Source organism: Esox lucius, chromosome 18 (genome assembly GCF_011004845.1).
Source record: "Esox lucius isolate fEsoLuc1 chromosome 18, fEsoLuc1.pri, whole genome shotgun sequence".
Taxonomy (NCBI): Eukaryota; Metazoa; Chordata; class Actinopteri; order Esociformes; family Esocidae; genus Esox; species Esox lucius.
In genome coordinates, this window is record NC_047586.1 from 16,486,360 (window position 1) to 16,506,869 (window position 20,510).

The 20,510-nt window shown below is 41.8% G+C and overlaps 1 protein-coding gene across 3 annotated transcripts in view; it reads right to left on the minus strand.

Moving 5' to 3' along the window:
- Positions 1–16,320: 16,320 nt before the first annotated feature.
- The window catches only part of fut8b (fucosyltransferase 8b (alpha (1,6) fucosyltransferase)), a 94,838-nt gene continuing 90,648 nt past the window's right edge, over positions 16,321–20,510 (minus strand). For all 3 annotated transcript variants that reach the window (XM_013138482.4, XM_034288004.1, XM_013138483.4), the window contains exons 8-10: positions 17,422–17,598; positions 17,064–17,214; positions 16,321–16,719 (exon numbers count right to left, since the gene is read on the minus strand). In XM_013138482.4, the coding sequence (XP_012993936.2) occupies positions 16,378–16,719; positions 17,064–17,214; positions 17,422–17,598 (670 nt within the window). In that variant the 3' untranslated portion in view covers positions 16,321–16,377. The remainder of the gene's footprint in view (positions 16,720–17,063; positions 17,215–17,421; positions 17,599–20,510) is intronic.

Consider the following 20,510-nt stretch of genomic DNA (forward strand, 5'->3'; position numbering starts at 1 on the left):
TACAACGACAGTTACATTTACACAAAACAACCCTAACCCTAACTTCAGATTAACCCTAACTTCAAATAATTTGATGAATTCTGGCTTCAGTGATCTTAAGGCTGGGAACAAAAAAATCTGCTACATGAGTACAACTGGCCCACCAGATAGAATTCAAAATGATGTATGCCTGTTAAGGTGGGACTTTGTCTATAGGCTGGGTAGGGTATAGGCTGGGATATGCACTGTTCTTCAAATATAAAAACATTGAAATGAATAGTCCTGAAAATGCTTTTTTGAAATACAATTAAAATGCCAATGTAGAATGTGTACGGTAACTCACAAAAGTGAGTACACCCCTCACATTTTTCCAAATATTTGAGTATATCTTTTCATGTGACAACACTGAAGAAATTACACTTTGCTACAATGTAAAGTAGTGAGTGTACAGCTTGTATAACAGTGTAAATTTACTGTCCCTTCAAAATAACTCAACACACAGCCATTAATGTCTAAACCACTGGCAACAAAAGTGAGTACACCCCTAAGTGAAAATGTCCAAATTGGGCCCAAATAGCCATTTTCCCTCCCCGGTGTCATGTGACTCATTAGTGTTACAAGGTCTCAGGTGTGAATGGGGAGCAGGTGTGTTAAATTTGGTTTTATCACTCTCACACTCCCTCATAATGGTCACTGGAAGCTCAACACCTCAAGCACCTCATGGCAAAGAACTCTGAGGATCTGAAAAAAATGAATTGTTGTTCTACATGAAGATGGCCTACGCTATAAGAAGTTTGCCAATACCCTGAAACTGCACTGCAGCACGGTGGCCAAGACCATACAGTGGTTTAACAGGACAGGTTCCACTCAGAACAGGCCTTGCCATGGTTGACCAAAGAAGTTGAGTGCACGTGCTCAACCATATCCAGAGGTTGTCTTTGGGAAATAGACTTATGAATGCTGCCAGCACTAATATGCACCGGGGTGGGGGGTCAGCCTGTCAGGGCTCAGACCATACGCCACACACTGCATCAAATTGGTCTGCATGGCTGTCGTCCCAGAAGGAAGCCTCATCTCAAGATGATGCACAAGAAAGCCTGCAAACAGTTTGCTGAAGACAGACAGACTAAGAACATGGATTACTGGAACCATGTCCTGTGGTCTGATGAGACCAAGATAAACGTATTTGGTTCAGATGGTATCAAGCGTGCGTGGCGGCAACCAGGTGAGGAGTACAAAGACAAGCGTGTCTTGCCCACAGTCAAGCATGTTGGTGGGAGTGTCATGGTCTGGGGCTGAATGAGTGCTGCCGGCACTGGGAAGCTACATTTCATTGAGGGAACCATGAATGCCAACATGTACTGTGACATAATGACGCAAAGCATAATCCCCTGCCATTGGAGACTGGGCCGCAGGGCAGTCTCGTTACCTGTATATCTGTCAGGAGAAGGGTACAATATTTTCCAAGCATTAGATACAGTGGGGAGAACAAGTATTTGATACACTGCCGATTTTGCAGGTTTTCCTACTTACAAAGCATGTAGAGGTCTATCATTTTTATCATAGGTACACTTCAACTGTGAGAAAATCATATTGTATGATTTTTTAATAATTAATAATTGCATGACAACAGCCCTCCTGTTCTCCACTCATTACCTGTATTAACTGCACCTGTTTGAACTCGTTACCTGTATAAAAGACACCTGTCCACAGACTCAATCAAACAGACTCCAACCACTCCACAATGGCCAAGACCAGAGAGCTGTGTAAGGATATCAGGGATTAAATTGTAGACCTGCACACGGCTGGGATCGGCTACAGGACACTCTGGAGAAGGTCTGTATGGAGGAGTGGGCCAAAATCCCTGCTGCAGTGTGTGCAAACCTGGTCAAGAACTTCAGGAAACGTATGATCTCTGTAATTGCAAACAAAGTTTTCTGTACCAAAATTAAGTTCTGTTTTTCTGATGTATCAAATACTTATGTCATGCAAATTAATTACTTAAAAATTGATTTTTGTTTTAAATTCCGTCACTCACAGTTGAAGAGTACCTATGATAAAAATAGTGGGAAAACCTGCAAAATCGGCAGTGTATCAAATACTTGTTCTCCCCAATGTATACCATGGGATACAGTGAAGACAGTCATCATCAAGTGGAGAAAATATGGCATTACAGAGACATTACCAAGAACTGGACATCCCTCCAAAATTGATGAAAATACAAGAAGAAAACTGGTCAGGGAGGCACCCAAGTGGCCTATCACAACATTAAAGGAACTGCAGGAATTTCTGGCAAGTACATGTGATAACAATCTCCCTTATTCTTCATATGAATGGGCTATGGGGTAGGGTGGCAAGATGGAAGCATTTCCTTACAAAGAAAAACATCCAAGCCTGGGTGAAGTTAACAAAAACAAACAACATGTCTCCCAAAAGCATGTGGGAAAATTTGTTATGGTCTGATGAAACCAAGGTTGAACTTTTTAGACATAATTCCAAAAGGTATGTTTGGCGCAAATACAACACTGCACATCACCCAAAGAACACCATACCCACAATGAAGCATGGTGGTGGCAGCATCATGCTTTGGGCTGTTTTTCTTTAGCTGGTACCGGGGCCTTAGTCAGGGTGGAGGGAATTATGAACAGTTCCAAATACCAGGTCAATTTTGGCACAAAACCTTCAGTCATCCGTTAGAAAGCTGAAGATGAAGTTAACCTTTCAGCACAACAACGACCCAAAGCACACATCCAAATACAAAAAAGCATGGCTTCATCAGAAGAAGATTATCATTTTGGAATGGCCCAGCCAGAGCCCAGACCTGAATCCAATTGAACATCTGTGGGGTGATCTGAAGAGAGCTGTGCACAGGAGATGTCCTTGCAATCTGACAGATTTGGAGCGCTTTTGCAAAGAAGAGTGGGCAAATATTGCTACGTCAAGATGTGCCAATGCTAATAGACTCCTACCCAAAAAGACTGAGTGCTGTAATAAAATCAAAAGGTGATTCAACAAAGTATTAGTTTAAGGGTGTGAACACTTATGCAACCAGGTTATATTTTTATTTTTCCACAAAAAAGACTTCAATTGTTCCCATTATAGGTCACATTAAAGGTGGAAAAAGTTCTGACATGATCTATCCTTGTCTCATGCTTTTACATCACAAGAACCTGGTATTTTAACAGGGGTGTGTATACCTTTTATATCCACTGTACCTGTCTATTTAACCATTAGGTTACTCACTCAGTCAGATGCTGATGCTTGTACTAGCATGCAGGTGCACGCCCACCCACCACCCCTGCCTCCACCTGTTCTGTTCTCTTGTTCTTTGTTGGGGGGATCGGTAGTGACGCAACGTCCCTGTGGGTTCTGAGACCGCCCACGGCTGCACTTTCTTGCCTATGCGGTTCAAGCCGCTCTGCCAGACGTGGGTGAAAAAACCTTTCTCAAAGGCGTTACCGCAGGCGGTCACCCCTTTTGGTGTCGATAAAGGTCCTTAAAACATGAATTAAGCCCCTAAATATTCTGTAAAAATGAAGCTTAAAATGAAGCTTAAACTACAACTAAAGGTGTTATTCCTCTGAAATTCAGAATCATAAGCCTATCGGTGTATGTAGCAGAGGTTGAATTCATGATTTGCCATTGCTTGCAAACATTGGGCAGATAGCGTCTTGTCACTTTTCCTCTTAACACATCGTAATTAATTCAACCTAACTGAAAATACTTCTGAATAATTTTTATTTTGGTTTTGGAACAAAACATTTTGTTTTGTTTATGTCTCTAATTTAATTTTAGTTTACAGAAAATAATGTTTCCTGTGTAGTTTCAGTCTTCTTTTAATTGTACTGTTATATCCTTGCTAACTACGTATCCAGAGCTATTACACTGAGTGAACTAGCTGGCTGAACTAGTCCCTCGAAAGAAATATGGGCAACTATTTGTTTTAACCATTTGACCATTCATTTTCCAAGAGTCCGTGTTTTTTGTTTTGGGTACGTCTTTCTTTTTCTACAACAGATGCAGGATTTAATGGACGTTTAACCTTATGTCTGGTATCTCTGTCTGCAGCATCTTGATTTAGCATGTTGCCAGTGCTAGTCTGGGATGGGGTACTTAATAAACGTCAGTCATGGGCATGCAAGTAGGGGCAGTGTTTGCTTTTTTCACTCTGTTTTCATCTTGTTTGATGAGTACTGATAGAACATGATTGAGCATAAAAAGTGATAAAAATATATATATTTGCAGTGACTGATATTTGCCAATGTAAGCAAGATTTATCCTGAGTGCCTGATATTATAAGCACAAGTAATGTTAAACACCATTTATCTTTCTTCAAAAGTGTTCCAGGCCCTGACTCTGAGAAACATCCCCATAGCGTGATGTTCTCTGGATGATGTGCGGTGTTAGGCTTTCGGGAAAAATAGCACTTTAAGTTGAGGTCAAAAAATCTTCTTTTCTATTCATCAGACCATGGAAACTTCTTCCACTTGATTTCAGAGTCTCCCACATGCCCTGTAGCAAACTAGTAGAGATTTCATGTGAGTTGTTTTCAACAATGGCTTTCTAATTACCAATCTCCCATGAAGGCCACTTTTGTTAAGCACCCAGGCTTTTGCTGGAGTATGCACAATGTTTCCGAAGCTCAGATGTGAAAGTCTGTAACTCATTTAGAGTTGCCATAGACATCATGTTGGACTCCCTGACTAGTGTCCTTCTTGCTCAGATAAACAGTTCTAGACATATTTACAGTTGTGCCATATTCTCTTCATTTCTTAATAATGGACTTAACTATGCTCCGGGGAATATTCAACCTTATTCTGTATTAGGCTTGAATGTTCCTTCATCTTGATGATGTATATTTTGTCAGGAATTGGACTAATGAACGAATCGACCACGGAGAGAAAGATGTATTTAACCCGAAATCATGTGAAAAACCTTCTTACAAAGCATGTAGAAGTCTGTACTTTTTATCATAGGTACTCTTCAACTGTGAGTGAATCTAAAACAAAAATCCAGATCACATTGTATGATTTTTAAATAATTAATTTGCATTTTATTGCATGACATAAGTATTTGATACATCAGAAAAGCAGAACTTAATATTTTATACAGAAACCTTTGTTTGCAATTACAGAGACCATACGTTTCCTGTAGTTCTTGAACAGGTTTGCACACACTGCAGCAGGGATTTTGGCCCACTCCTCCATACAGACCTTCTCCAGATCGAAACTGTCGCTGGGCAATACAGACTTTCAGCTCCCTCCAAAGATATTCTTTTGGGTTCAGGTCTGGAGACTAGCTAGGCCACTCCAAGACCTTGAGATGCTTCTTACGGAGCCACTCCTGGCTGTGTGTTTCGGGTCGTTGTCATGCTGGAATACCCAGACACGACCAGTCTTCAATGCTCTTACTGAGGGAAGGAGGTTGTTGGCCAAGATCTCACGATACATGGCCCCATCCATCCTCCCCTCAATACGGTGCAGTTGTCCTTTCCCCTTTGCAGAAAAGCATCCCCAGAGAATGCTTCATGGTTGGGATGGTGTTCTTGGGGTTGTACTCATCCTTCTTCTTCCTCCAAACACGGCGAGTGGAGTTTAGACCAAAAAGCTCTATTTTTGTCTCATCAGACCACATGACCTTCTCCCAAGGGGACATTGCGTGCGCTGCAAGATTTTAATCCATGATGGCGTAGTACATAGGCGCCGATACCGTGGGTGCTCCGGGGCTCGAGCACCCACGGAAAATAGCGAGCACCCACGGAAAATAGCGAGCACCCACGAAAATATCGAGCACGAGCACCCACGTGTGCCAGACCGCCAGTAGGCTACATTCATTTAAAATTAAACTTGCCGTTGGTGATATGTAAAGCGTCTGTCACACTGTGATTGGTTATGTCGATATTAGTGACAGCGACATAACCAGTCGCCTGCTCCGGGTGCTCCCTATCCACCAATCACAGCGTTTCTCAGATGAAAAAATGCTACTATCAAAAACTCGTAGCAGAAATTAGGGAGAAACTCCCAGAAACTATGTGTCGTTTTTTTTAATCGATATTTAGATAATAGCGCAAAACATTAATTTCCCACGAACTGATCGCGGTTAGGCCTACGTGTCAGATAAACTTTTCATCTCCAATCCTGTATTTGTGATAAGTGGTACATTTTGAAAGATCTACTTTGCGGCTTTATTAATAAGTAAATGAATAGGTGTGCGTAGTGCGTTTATATATGTATATATAGGTGTATATATAGGTATATATAGGTGTGTGTGTATATAGGTATATAAAGGTGTGTGTGTATATATATATATATATATATATATATATATATATATAAATGGCGTGCGCCTATGAGCACCCACGGAGGAAAACATAAATCGGCGCCTATGGCGTAGTGTGTTATTAATGGTTTTCTTTGAGACTGTGGTCCCAGCTCTCTTCAGGTCATTGACCAGGTCCTGCCGTGTAGTTCTGGGCTGCTCCCTCACCTTCCTCATGATCATTGATGCCCCACGTGGTCAGATCTTGCATGGAGCCCCAGACCAAGGGAGATTGACCGTCATCTTGAACTTCTTCCATTTTCTAATAATTGCACCAACAGTTGTTGCCTTCTCACCAAGCTGCTTGCCTATATTCTGTAGCCCATCCCAGCTTTGTGCAGGTCTACAATTTTATCCCTGATGTCCTTACACCGCTCTCTGGTCTAGGCCATTGTGGAGAGGTTGGAGACTGTTTGATTGAATGTGTGGACAGGTGTCTTTTATACAGGTAACCAGTTCAAACAGGTTCAGTTAATACAGGTAATGAGTGGAGAACAGGAGAGCTTCTTAAAGAAAAACCAACAGGTCTGTGAGAGCCGGAATTCTTCCTGGTTGGTAGGTGATCAAACACTTATGTCACGCAATAAAATGCTAATAAATTATTTAAAAAATAATAAAATGTGATTTTCTGGATTTTTGTAAGTAGGAAAACCTGCAAAATTGGCAGTGTATCAAATACTTGTTCTCCCCACTATACATCAGTCAGCAATGAAATTCCAAGTTTGAGTGGTTTAGGTAAAAGAGGGCAATTTATAAGCACATGCATGACATTTCTTTCCCCTTTTGGCCTCGGCAGCACCACATTTAAAATCAGTGTCCTATAATTGCAGAATGCATTTTTAATATTTACAACAGTATAGTCAATGTATGCATAACGCAATTTATTTACAATTAAGGAGATACAACAGTTATATGCCACTTCAGCTACGTGTTTCTAACACGGATAGATAAAAGTGGAAGTATTGAGATTTCAAGAAACATTTGACATACCATTACACAGTTCGATTATGATTTCTCATAGATATAGGTTATACACATTTTCTCTTCTAGAGTTTTGACAAGGAATAAAGGAGAGGATGAAAGGTATCAAGGACAAACAATTGAGATTCACCCCTACTCCCAGCACCCCACACCTTCCCTGCTGCTCCAGTCCTTGGAGCTTTGTGCCCTGCTGGGACGCCAGGAGCCTCATCTATCTGGGGCTCTGAGAGGGAACAGCTATTTGATTCTTATTTTGGCTGGGTGTAAATTATTCAATGTGCATTCTCTTCATTTATCTCGGATGGTGAATGGATCTTCACTGGATGTCTACTGTGTGTGGGTATATAGATGTGTGTGTGTGTGTGTCTCAGCAGATCAAATCTGTCTATGCTCCATCTCAGAGGAGGCTTTGGCGGTTGCTCTCAGGAATATTGATCCTGACACCTTGGTGCGTTGGCTGCGGTCTGCAGTCGGAGCCGCATCAGTTCTGAGAATCTATAATGGCCATCTTGACCAGCAACAGACTCCAAATACAAGGCCTGTAATCAAGACTATATACGGACAGTCCTGTTGTGCATGCATTAACAATGCAAATACACCTGCCTAATTAGAAGCAGCTGTGGAGCTGTTTGTCCAAATACATTTGGCATCCAAAAATGGGTACTATGTACAAAATGTCCAGCGATTTCAAAAATCTTAATCCTATATAAATGGAAATACCCAAATTAAAGCTGACCTGCTGCACATTAACCCGGTGTTCATTGTAGCACGTCAAATCTTAAGTGCTGGATAAATATCCCAAAAAATAGGGCCAGCCTTAAACTGGGTCCGCAAAACCGTCGGCGTTCAATGCACTTATCAATGTTTTTTAAACACTATAATCTGCACAGCATGCTGGCTGTAATGTCAGTTCATGGGTCAGGCAGCGGATTTGCCACCATCCAATCTGTGTTATCAAAGCATGTCAACTCACACAACGTTGTGGCTCCCAGAGAAAAGCGTTTCGCACTTGAGGATGGGGATTGGGGAGAGGCCCTGACCACCTCACACCATGTCGATCAAGACGGAAGAGACGTAATACATAAGGGAGTGATTTAGCCTACACAGATGACAGACCCGAACGAAAGAAGAGGAATAATCCTCCCCTCTCCTTGATTTAGTTGCAGAGAGCAAAACAGCAGCAGCTGCACTTAAGCAGCCTCCTTCCTATCTATCTCACCCTGTCCCCTAGCCAAAGGCAACAGACACCGGAATGTAAGACACTAGGCCAACATTCTGCCAACAGACAGGGAGACTGGGGAGAGGGAGGACCATGGAGAGCAGAGCATTGGAAGAGAGAGAGGGGAACTTATTAACCTTGGAGCAACACAGTTAATTACATGGGCACACTTATTTTCTGCTTGCTCATCAGGATCAAAGAGACAGGGGCCATGGAGGGAGATGGGGAAGCAGTGAAGGGGGAGAGGGGGGAGGAATGTGGGAGCAAGAGGGACAGATGGAGGGACAGGAAGAAACGGAGAAAACCGGGAGAGAGCTATAAAGACGAGAGCGAGAGAAGCGACAAAGTCCTTTTAGCCAATCAGCAGGATTCATTATTATTAATGAGGTTTTTTTTAAATTATAATTACTTATTCTATTTTAAGAAAGAGCGAAAAGACAGACACCAAGCCAGATGACACGCTGCTGTCCTTCCAGTGGGCTACTCGTCAACGTCCCATTTCTGGACAAGGGACCAAACCAAATACCCACTCCACCAAGTCACCGCCGAAGAGAAATTCAGAAGAAAAATATAAACAAACTACACCAGCAGTCATCAGTCGATTTTAATGATCATTTATTATTACGGTTTTTATACTTTTTTTTTGTTCAGTAGATTCTGTAGATATAGAATGTCTCCAGTTTTTTTTTCCATGAATAGTTAAGCTGGGTCTGAACGAACCAGCCTGGTGTGATGTAACCAATGCAATAGTGAAAAAAGTGCACATGAGGCACTCAAGGCAAATTTTCTAAGGTTTAGAACATTTTAGGAAAAATATGTGTAAGGACATATGCACATGAAATTAACCATGCAGAATGAATTGCCTTTACAGACATTTCCACCATGTACTAAAGACAACCATTTCTTATTGAAGTGAGTTTATTTAATATGAGTCTGCTCAGGAGCGCTTTCCTCCCTTTCGTGTCTACTGAACTCTTGCTGTTTAATATAAAGAACATGTATGCTGGATGAGTTGTATCGTGTTCCTTCACAGCTTCCCCCCTTCCTCCCCTATTTTGTCTCTCCTACCTCTGGGGTTTATCAAATTCAGAGTGGGAAGAACGATGGGGCAGCCTAATGTAAAAGTGTGTGGAGTATGGCGGAGCAGGAAAGATAAGAAGCAGGAAGCCATTTCTCTTTGGCTATGGCGGAATGCAGGACCACTTAATCACCTGTTATCTCCTGTAGGCTGTAGCCACACGCTAATGGTCATCACTACAGAATTGTGGAACCCCGGGAGGAGGGGGTGGGGGGGGGGGGTGACACCTTAAAATGCTGGAGCTATAGGTTTAACATGAAACTCACTGTGGTATCACTTGAATCACCTCAGGTGAAAATATATTGTTGTCCTAAAATAGCTTGATAGGACAAAAACAAAAAAATTATTTAAAAGACGTAGCTTTGTTAATGACCCTGGCAAAAGGTTGTATCAGGGCTTGTAGACAGCAGCAGGGGCCTGTAGCTACAGGTACATTAAATGTAAAGCTGAAAAACCTCATTGCCAGTGTAGTACAGCAGGAACTGAAAGCAAAGCAGCTGAGGGAAGATGATAAAAAAGCTAAAAAAGAAAACCCAAGCAGAAAGTTAAGAACGTCAACAAATGAATGCTTCCACCAGAAGATGAGCAGCACCCCAAGCCTGTTGCCATGGATACTAAGGATGGGATGGCCAAATAGGTGGTTGGCAAAGGATCCCATGACTGGAGAGCAATGAAATGAGCCAATTGTGAGCCAAAATCTGGTTGATTTAATGGACTTGACTGATTTTATGTAATTTGATTTTATGTGAAAACATTCTAAAAGTAGTGACAGTTCAGCGCTAGGACATGGAGACACCTTTTCCATCCCTACTACTTTCCTCATGGGAACTTTGATGACAAATTTGATGATTGCAGTATGTTCTCACCATTTCTGCATAGACAGCCCTTCTTTCATGAATGTCCTTTGGTCTCCGGCGTTTAACCTGGGGAACCTTCCCCGTCTCTGGTTTCCCAAGAAGAACCAGTCCCCCGGAGGAGCTGTGGAATATATATAGGTTCTTTTTTGGTACTTTCAAAGCATTATCCTTCTTGGAGAAATCATCAAGTGTTTCCCGACCCAAATTTACATTCAGTACCTCTCTGTGTTCGAGCATAGAAATATTTTCTAAATATACTACGCCAAGCCCTCGGACAGGTCGCAGCCACAGGATTGTCGGGTGAAAGGGGAAGACAAAACATAATTGAGACATAATTGATTCGCGAATTGTCTGAATAAAATTTCACTTGCAAGTAGCTAGCAGCAAACCCATTGTACACTTATACACTTTGTAAGTCACAAAAAGCGGAAGGGATGTAGACAGGCAGGACGTCTGTTGAAAAACCTCAGTACTGCACAACCAGCTGGCAAAAGGAACTAGAAGTTGTATGGGTTTTCTCTGCTCTGCAATTTGCTTTTCAGTGCACATACAACAATGAACCTGCATAGGAAAAGGAGCTGCCCATTTAATAAGAGGAGAGTGCAGGAGAGAAGTGAAAAGAGATTCTGATGGCCCTTTGGATCTGGGTGGGGTGGAGGACTGGAAATGAGAGCGAGAGACTAGGTAGTGATCAGATACCTGGAGGGGGGTTGCAGTGAGTCACCAATTAGTTGGTAAATTCCATTGCCTTCCTTATGTGTGAGCAGACTTGGAAACAATGAGGGGAAAAGTGGAAATAGGAAAAGAAACGTGGCGGAAAGCAATGAATCCAAGGCATACATCAGAAGGTTGAAGTCACAGTGATATGAGTGGTGAGCCAACATCAGAGAATAAGCCTGCCAAGATATCAAGCTCATTGAGGGAAACTCCCAGGGTCCCTGGTGGACAGTAGATGACAACAATACTGAGCTTGAATGAGGCAGTGACATTTACAGCATGGAGCTGAAAAGGGGACGAAGACAGTTGATCGACAAGGAAGAAAAAAAAAATAATCAGAAAGAAAAACCCTCCGTCACCATGACGAACAGATACTCTTGCACTACCACGAAAACCTATAGTCAGATGAACAGAGTGCTTTCTGGGTAAACCTTGTCTTTGTGAGAGCCAAAGTGAAGGGGATGATGGATGGCAAAAAGGCCAAATCTATCTATTTGTCTGTGTGTCTGTCAAAAATGCCTCTTGCACTACTGGCTGAACACAAGCAGGAGGTCAGGAGGGTTTGAGCACAACTTCTGAGTGTGCAAGGTTCCATTTGAAAGAAAAACATTTCCCCATTATTCTGATTTAAATGTAGCCCCCTACGAATGCACCTTGAATGCTGCTGTAGCTGGTAAAACTTTCAATGTGGCAAATTGTATTTCCCCTAAACCTGCTCAATAAAGTCAAATTGGTTTACGAATTAAGCCAAAAGTAAATAGAGAAGAGAATCAACCAGTTAAAAACCTGAATGTGCCTCGGCTAGGGACCACAGGCTAATTAACGGAATAATTATCTGAGCTAATGTCTCTCTTAAATTACTGTTACAGGGTGTGGTGACAGTGTCAATCGTGTTTTAATTAACTGGCCAGCGGTTAACGTGCATTTAGAAAGCCCAGGAGCCACATCTTACCCAGTGAAAGTGATCAAATGCTCTTGGCTTGAAAAGTGGATCTGTCTGTCTCAAGTTGTCAGCCCAGACTAAATGGGTCAGAATTGTTGTCAGGCGAGAGGAAGGCTATAAAAACCAATTTTCTCCCTCGTACACCCGAAACTCATCTCCACCACCAGTGCTGTGGTTTATCTTAAGGCTGTCCAATGAACCATGCAAATCACTGATGGAATTAAGAGAAGTATATGAGATAAAGCTCAAATACAGTGCCAGGAAAGAAGACGATTTGATGTTGAAATGAGATCATCAACACTGAAAGCACCGTGAAGAGAGAAAAGTGAGAATACCCCTTCAGGGTCGAGGCTTGAATTCCCGCTCTGGTTGATGTATACCTGCCCTCTTATGTCCTGTCTGTCTTGTGGAACAGGCATGTGGCTTATTTTCCCCACACGGTGAGACTGGGAAGGAGAATAGAGCTATGTCACTGTTCGTAGAGTACGCACTGTATGTTATTATGTCACACTGATGTCTCAGACACCACTTGCCAGATTTTTACAAAATTTGGGTGAATGACACCACTTACCATAGATACAGTGGGGAGATCATTGATGCCCCACGATGTGAGATCTTGCATGGAGCCCCAGACCGAGGGAGAATGACCATCATCTTGAACTTCTTCCATTTTCTAATAATTGCACCAAGAGTTGTTGCCTTCTCAACAAGCTGCTTGCCTATTGTCCTGTAGCCCATCCCAGCATTGCTGGTCTACAGGTCTACAGTTTTATCCCTGATGTCCTAACACAGCTCTCTGGTCTTGGCCATTGTGGACAGGTTGAAGTCTGTTTGATTGAGTGTGTGGACAGGTGTCTTTTATACAGGTAACGAGTTCAAACAGGTGCAGTTAATACAGTTAATGAGTGGAGAACAGGGGGGGCTTCTTAAAAAAAAACTAACAGGTCTGTGAGAGCCGGAATTCTTACTGGTTGGTAGGTGATCAAATACTTATATCATGCAATAAAATGCAAATTAATTATTTAAAAATCATACAATGGGATTTTCTGGATTTTTGTTTTAGATTCCGTCTCTCACAGTTGAATTGTACCTATGACAACAAATTCCAGACTTCTACATGCTTTGTAAGTGGGAAAACCTGCAAAATTGGCAGTGTATCAAATACTTGTTCTCCCCACTGTATCTGTCATTTACAACATTGCACTGGCAGCCATATAGTAATCAATTGAAGTTTTCCCTCAGGGAGGTGCTTATTAATTTTGGAGGACGACAAGTATACTGTTGCCTTGTTTGTCCATTTGGGTTGATAAGTTATGCTAACGAATGAACCCCAGAACAGCGGTATCTTAGTGATGACAACTTACTCCAAATATAGGGTGATAATTTGTTTGCATTGAGTGTATTGTATCAAGTTATTACCCACTAGCGTGGGTAATGGACAGCTTGGAGCTCAAGGTCAACGGCATGTGGAAATTTGACCTTCATGCTAGCCTACAGACATATTTAAATGTCCATAAGCTCCTGCTAAAACAGCAGCTGCTCTTCCTGGAGGTCTACTGAATACATAACAATTAACAAAACACACATTTTAAGTGCATAACATTAATAGACCGAAACAATCCTACAGATTTTCAATACACTGAAATACAACTAAAAACAATTTGTGTACATTTTGTCTATGTTAGTGTCTGAGTGTTAGATAGATTGTGTTTGCTTGTGTGTTTGTCTCCTCACGTACATGAGATGGTGTAACAGTCTTTTAAAGGAAATTTACTGTTTGCCTGAGTATTTGAGGATAGGCCTTGCATGTGATCATATAAAACATAGTGCTTTGCCATGAATTGGTAATGTGTGATCTTCTAGCTGTATGTTATATGTTCCATATAGAATGGAAGCAATCAATAACTCATTAACCCTCGACCAAGAGGCCTGCATATAAATGCTAGCCCTGAGTGTGTTAAGAGCTATATGTGCTGTTTATTTTAAGCTGTAGCTTGTTCTTTGCCAGAATGGACAATCCTACAAGACAGTATCAAGACCAGAGCCTATATAACTAACACAATTGATCATTGTATCAAAAAGTCATACTGTCTTTTATAGCAGAAAGTTTCCTGTACTTGTATACTGTACATGGCTTTGACAAAGGAAACTAAAATATGTTTTATTTTGTTTGACAAGTTTGTCTGAAAGGTCCAGGAAGTACATTTAAACATTCTTGCTGTACTACTAGTATAAAAATCAGCAAAAATAACCAGTAGACACATCTGCAGTTAATGTTTTAAGATAATGTTTCAAATAATATTTTTCTATAAAATTAATCAGCATGACTGACATATTCCCCATTTAAATTTCTTGCTGGTCCGTGGATGAGTTTACAATTATGTCCTTATACTTGCTTTAGACATTTCCTAAAACAAGTATAGGCATTATCCTTCCAACCCTAAACCTTCTACACAGTGCCCCTTTAATATTAAATATGCTTTAAGATATTTATCTAACTTTGAAAACTACAAAGTAACATAGCTGGAAGCTACAACTATTTAATAAAATAAAATGCCCATACCAGTAACATTCGAAAGTTGGAAGCTTAGCATATCCATTTTACATATTTGAAGATGAAATATTGTAAATATTATTCATGACATCTTTAGAAATCAGTGATTTAGAAATCTTTAGTGAAACTGTCACGCCCTGATTGGTTTCACCTGTCTCACTGTTGTCTTCTGGAAGCTCTTCTGGTGTGTTCCTGGCCTGTCAGCCATCTACTTGGCATCAGGTGACTGATCAGCTGACCGTTATTTTGTAGATTCACTGACTAGTAGTCACAGAGACATTGACATTCTTGATAGTTTCACAATGAACATTCACACATTTTATATGCCATCATTTATGAGGAGATTGCAGAGGGGTTGGAAGGTACAGTTGGAATAATGTGTGAATTCCGCTAATGTACTGTAGATCAATTTAGTAGGACAAGACATGTGTCACTTGGTTTGTCAAGTTTAATCAATCAGTGGTAGTTATCAAAGACAATGCCCCCGAAACATAAGCTAGGGAGGGAAAAAAATCATCACGACTGACTACAAACCTCATATGACATAGCAGTGTCATTTTTTTAAATAGGCATCCGATTTTTCCCCTAATTTGTCTTAATGTCAAAAGTAAAACAAAAACCAATGACCAACGGATGGACAGGACTGATGTATACATGTCAAAAAGACACTCAGTGAAGTGTAGGGTTTGGTGAGTCTGAAGAGGACCGTGTGCACCATATGGATATCCACCAGAAGTCATGGTAGATCGGTATTGTTCAACATACCTAGAACAACATTGTTCTCCATCACCTCAGTGTGGTGTGTTGTTGTAAGTGCCTGCTGATGGCCCAACAGACACCACCAGAAATAACACAATGCAGGAATAAGGACGCCGATCACAGATGACGGGCAGCACATCATCCCTCCTAAAAACACATCAGAGTGCACGCACACACACAAACACACACAGACAGCATCAGGCATAACCTTTCACACACCCAGACACACACACACACACACACACACACAGAGCATCGTGCATTACCTTTCACACACCCAGATACACACACGCACACACAGTAAAATGGCACAAAAAATGAATGACTGGTAAATCCCTTATAAAGCACATTGAGGTGGTGTAAAACAAATTGCAGATGAGGATGATGTAGGACAGGTCTATTGGAGGGACATGAGAGGGAAGAAATGCAGTGAGCAAATATGGCAATATACAAGATACAGTACATTTAATGAATGGACAAGAGAAGAAATAAGGCAAGAATACAATTAAAACAACCTAAACAGATAAATAAAGATGAAAATATGTTTGTTTTCCAGCTTCTAATTGTTTTTCAGCCATCGACCCAAGGTTTAATCCAATTGGTCAGTTCCATTTCCAGTCTGCCTTGGAGAGCAAGTGTTGTCAGCTATGGGCCATTAATTGTTTTCAAGTTCACTCCAAATCAATGTTTATTCCTATGTTTCTACTCTACATAACCCATCGGTGTGCACTGGGACGTGGTGGCAAGTGCAGTTTCCTTAACTTACAGACCTACGCACATATACACACACAGTCACACACGAGGTAAATGCCTTTACGCACGCACACATAAACACACACACACACACACACACACACACACACAGACAGTCAGTGCAGTCCAAACACCACCATCTCACCCCCCCCCCTCCCCCCGGCTCTCTTAGTGAAGAGTCTCTTTCTCTTTTTTCTTTTCATCCTTCCTTTTCTCCTTTTACTTTTGTTGAGAGTTTGAGAGCAGCTTGTCCGCCTCTGGGTACGTGGGGTACTTCACCGTCTCTATCTTCTCCTTCACTTTGTAGGAAGGGTAGAGGCCGGTGCGGCCCAGTTTACGGTTGACCCCTTTCGAGTAGCCATCCCAGTGGTTCCCTGCTACACCGATGATATCCCCAGGCTCCAGGGGTATGTCTTCGGGGCTGCGAGGTTGGTGGGGGTAGATGGCAATTTGGTTGTGGGCGTTCTGACCCCCGAAGTAGTAGATGTCGTCTAGTGAGTGGAATGAAGAGGAGGCATCCGGGTGCAGCGTCTGCATGATCTCATAAGCCACACGGCACACCTGGATCCAGGAAGGAGAGATACAGGAAACAGGAAGTAGATACAGGAAAGAAGTTGTGTGACCAGGAAGTGTGAAGAATCCTGTTAGGTTTTGTTAGTTTAGCTTACATGTATTTTAATTTAATTAATTCCTTAAGAGAGATACTCAGTAGTGTTTGCTGAAGCAATGGATAGTGTTCTTACTGGGGTACACATAAGACATCACTGAACAAATACCAATTAACATGTTTTAACATGTTTCACAATTAACATGACTATGCTAATAAGAGTATTTAGGTTAGTAATGATATAATCATGTACTGTACATTTCCGTTTAGAGCATTGTGTCAGATACAGCACTCATACCTGTGAAGAGAAGGTGCAGACCAGGAAGTCAGTCTGGGAAAGGAAGTGTATGTCTAGAATCACTCCCCTCAGAGAATTCTCTGTGTAGCGGTTGTGTAGACCAGCTGACCAGGAGATGGAGTTATCACTGATGAACTCATAGTCAGGGTACCTGTAGAACACACACCACTAAAGCTATTGGCTTCTACAGAGAAATATAAACACTCTGTCCATGTCCCAAAACATATACTTCTCGGTTATCCACTTTCCCTACTACACAGTCGTTTTTGGATGTAGTAAGTAGCACTTTACAGGGATTTCAGACGCAGTCAATCAAACACGCTGGCACCCACACAATATTAAATGGCTTATTACTGACTTGGTCTTAGCCTCTTGCAACAGTGAGGGGTCATCTGTTGCCAGATAAACACGTTTCCTGTCCACGTGGATGCGCCGGGCCATGTGTTGGAACTGTTCTTCCACGTGCTGCATGTACTCTTCTATAGGGTGGAACGCAGCCTCTGTCCCAACCTTATCGGTCCGTCTAACATGGACCCTGTAGGGAGGGAGAGAGGAGTGAAGAAGGGGGAGGGATGGGGAGAGAGGAAAGAGAGAGCACTGAGCGATTGATTGGGCAATACTTTAAATCAATGTTTAGCATTAGCTACGACTGTACTGTAAGTACTCTGGTAGCCTTGTTTTCCCCATTGCCAGTGTGGCCAATAATCAGAAAGATAGAGTTGTGTATGACTGCCAGGAATGGCAAACACTTTCCCAAGAATACTGAATTACAAAGAAATCCGTTTTTTTGTGGGGAATGTTTAATTACAATTGTTGATTTTGTATTTCACTTGCCAACACATTGAATTTAGAGATAGACAGCGAAAGACAGAAAGACAATGACGGAAAAATAATAACCAGGGTTTTGAAACAGTTTAAAAACAGCTGAATGACAGCCCAGTGCTGCAAATGTTTTTGAGCGTGTTCTTCATTCAAAACCCACACACCACACACATGGAAAGCATCTTTGACTACGAAACCTCTCATTCGTGGTCGACCCCACCTAGTCCCTCTCACAGAAGGCAAACAGTTCATTGTCCGGTTGTTTTCTGCCAGCATCAAACCTGTGACTCACTCGTCCAACATCTGTAGACTACGACCTCAGCTCAAACACAAACCAGGTCACTTCATCAAGGCACTTGTGATCTTCTGTTGGACTACTACAAATTTCCAGCAACTTAACAAGATTTGTTCAGTCTTCCTAAGTTCTCATACAGTTGTGCTCATAGGTTTGCATACCCTGGCAGAAATTGTGAAACTACGGCATTGATTTTGAAAATATGACTAATCATGCAAAAAAAAAAGTTCATTTAAGGATAGTGATCATATGAAGCCATTTTTGGGTCCTTTTGAAATCATAACAGAAATCACCCAAATGGCCTTGAGTAAAAGTTAACATACCCTTGAACGTTTGGCCTTGTTACAGACACACAAGGTGACACACACAGGTGAAAATGGCAAATAAAGTTACATTTCCTACACCTGTGCCTAAATAGTCAATGGGTTTGTTAGCTCTCACATGGATGCACTGAGCAGGCTAGATACTGAGCCATGGGGAGCAGAAAATAACTGTTAAAAGACCTGTGTAACAAAGTAATCAATCAATCAATCAAATGTATTTATATAGCCCTTTTTACATCAGCAGTTGTCACAAAGTGCTTTTACAAAACACCTGGCCTTAAACGCCAAGGAGCAAACAACAGTAGTGTTGCATTTCAGTGGCTAGGAAAAACTCCCTATGAATGCCAAAATTTAGGAAGAAACCTAGAGAGGACCCAGGCTCAGATGGGTGACCAGTCCTCTTCTGGCTGTGCCGAGTGAACATATTAAGAGTACAGTTGTAATAATTAATAAATGCGTGTGGGCTGAGTCTAGAGTCTATTTAAACTTAGTTCAAGTCGGAAACATGACCAGATGGACAAGGAAAGGGACAACACAGGGGAGGGAGGAGGTGTCAGCACAGGACTTTTGACCGGGACAGCAACACCCCACTGTGAAATTCTGAAAATGCATTCTTCATATCAACAAGGATTTATAGTGGAGAAGGAGAACTTAATGGAGAAGGAGAACCGATCCTACTCCCCCAGCACAACAATATAGCAGCGTAAGACCTTGGGACTGAGACAGGGCGGTCCGGCGACACTGTGGCCCTATCTGGGGGGAGGCCCCGGACAGCGCCCAACAGGCAGGAAATCAATAATAATGGATCTTTATAAAGATGGAAAAGGATATAAAAGGTTTCCCAAAGCCTTGCAAATGCCAGTCAGTACTGTTCAATCACTTATTAAGAAGTGGAACATTTTGGAGATCTCTTGATACCAAGCCAAGGTCAGGTAGACCAAGAAAGATTTCAGCCAAAACTGCCAGAAGAATGGTTCAGGATACAAAGAATAACCCACAGGCAACCTCAGGAGAATTACAGACTGCTCTGGAAAAAGACAGTGTGGTTGTTTCAAGGAGCACAATATGACGATACTTGAACAAAAATGAGCTGCCTGGTCGAGTTGCCGGAAAGAAGCCTTTATTGCGCCAATGCCACAAAAAAGCCTAGTTACAATATGCCGGACTACACGTTCACACGCCTCACAGCTTCTGGCACACTGTAATTTGGAGTGATGAGACAAAGATAGAGCATTATGGTCACAACCATAAGCGCTATGTTTGGAGAGGGGTCAACACGGTCTCTAGTGAACAGAATACCATCCCCACAGTGAAGCCTGGTGGTGGCTCACTGAGGTTTTGGGTGGGTGTGAGCTCTAAAGGCAGAGGGAATCTTGTGAAAATTGATGGCCAGAAGAATGCAGCATATTAGCAGAAAATACTGACAGACAATTTACCTTTTTCTGCACGAAAGCTGCCGATGGGATGCCATTTTCCAGCATGACAATGACCCTACGCACAAGGCCAAGTTGACCCTCCAGTGGTTACAGCAGAAAAAGATGAAGGTTGGCCATCACAGTTTTCAGACCTTAATATCATTGAGCCACTCTGGGGAGATCTCAAAAGGGCGGTTCATGTAAGAAGACCAAAGGCTTTCTATGGCCAGGAGGCATTTTGCCAAGTCGAACTATACCACCTGCAAGAATTTGGGGCCTTATGGACAACTATTACAAAAGACTGCATTGCTGTCATTGATGCTAAAGTGGGCAATACACAGTATTAAGAACTAAGGTTATGCAGACTTTTGAACAGGGGTCAGTTCATTTTTTTCTTTGTTGCCATATTTTGTTTTAAGATTGTGCCATTCTGTTATAACCTACAGTTGAATGTGAATCCCATAAGAAATAAAAGATGTGTTTTTTCAGCTGACTTCTTTACAAATGATACATATATTATCAATTCTCCAAGGGTATGCAAACTTTTGATCACAACTGCATGTTAAATCACTCATCCACACACATCTGCTAC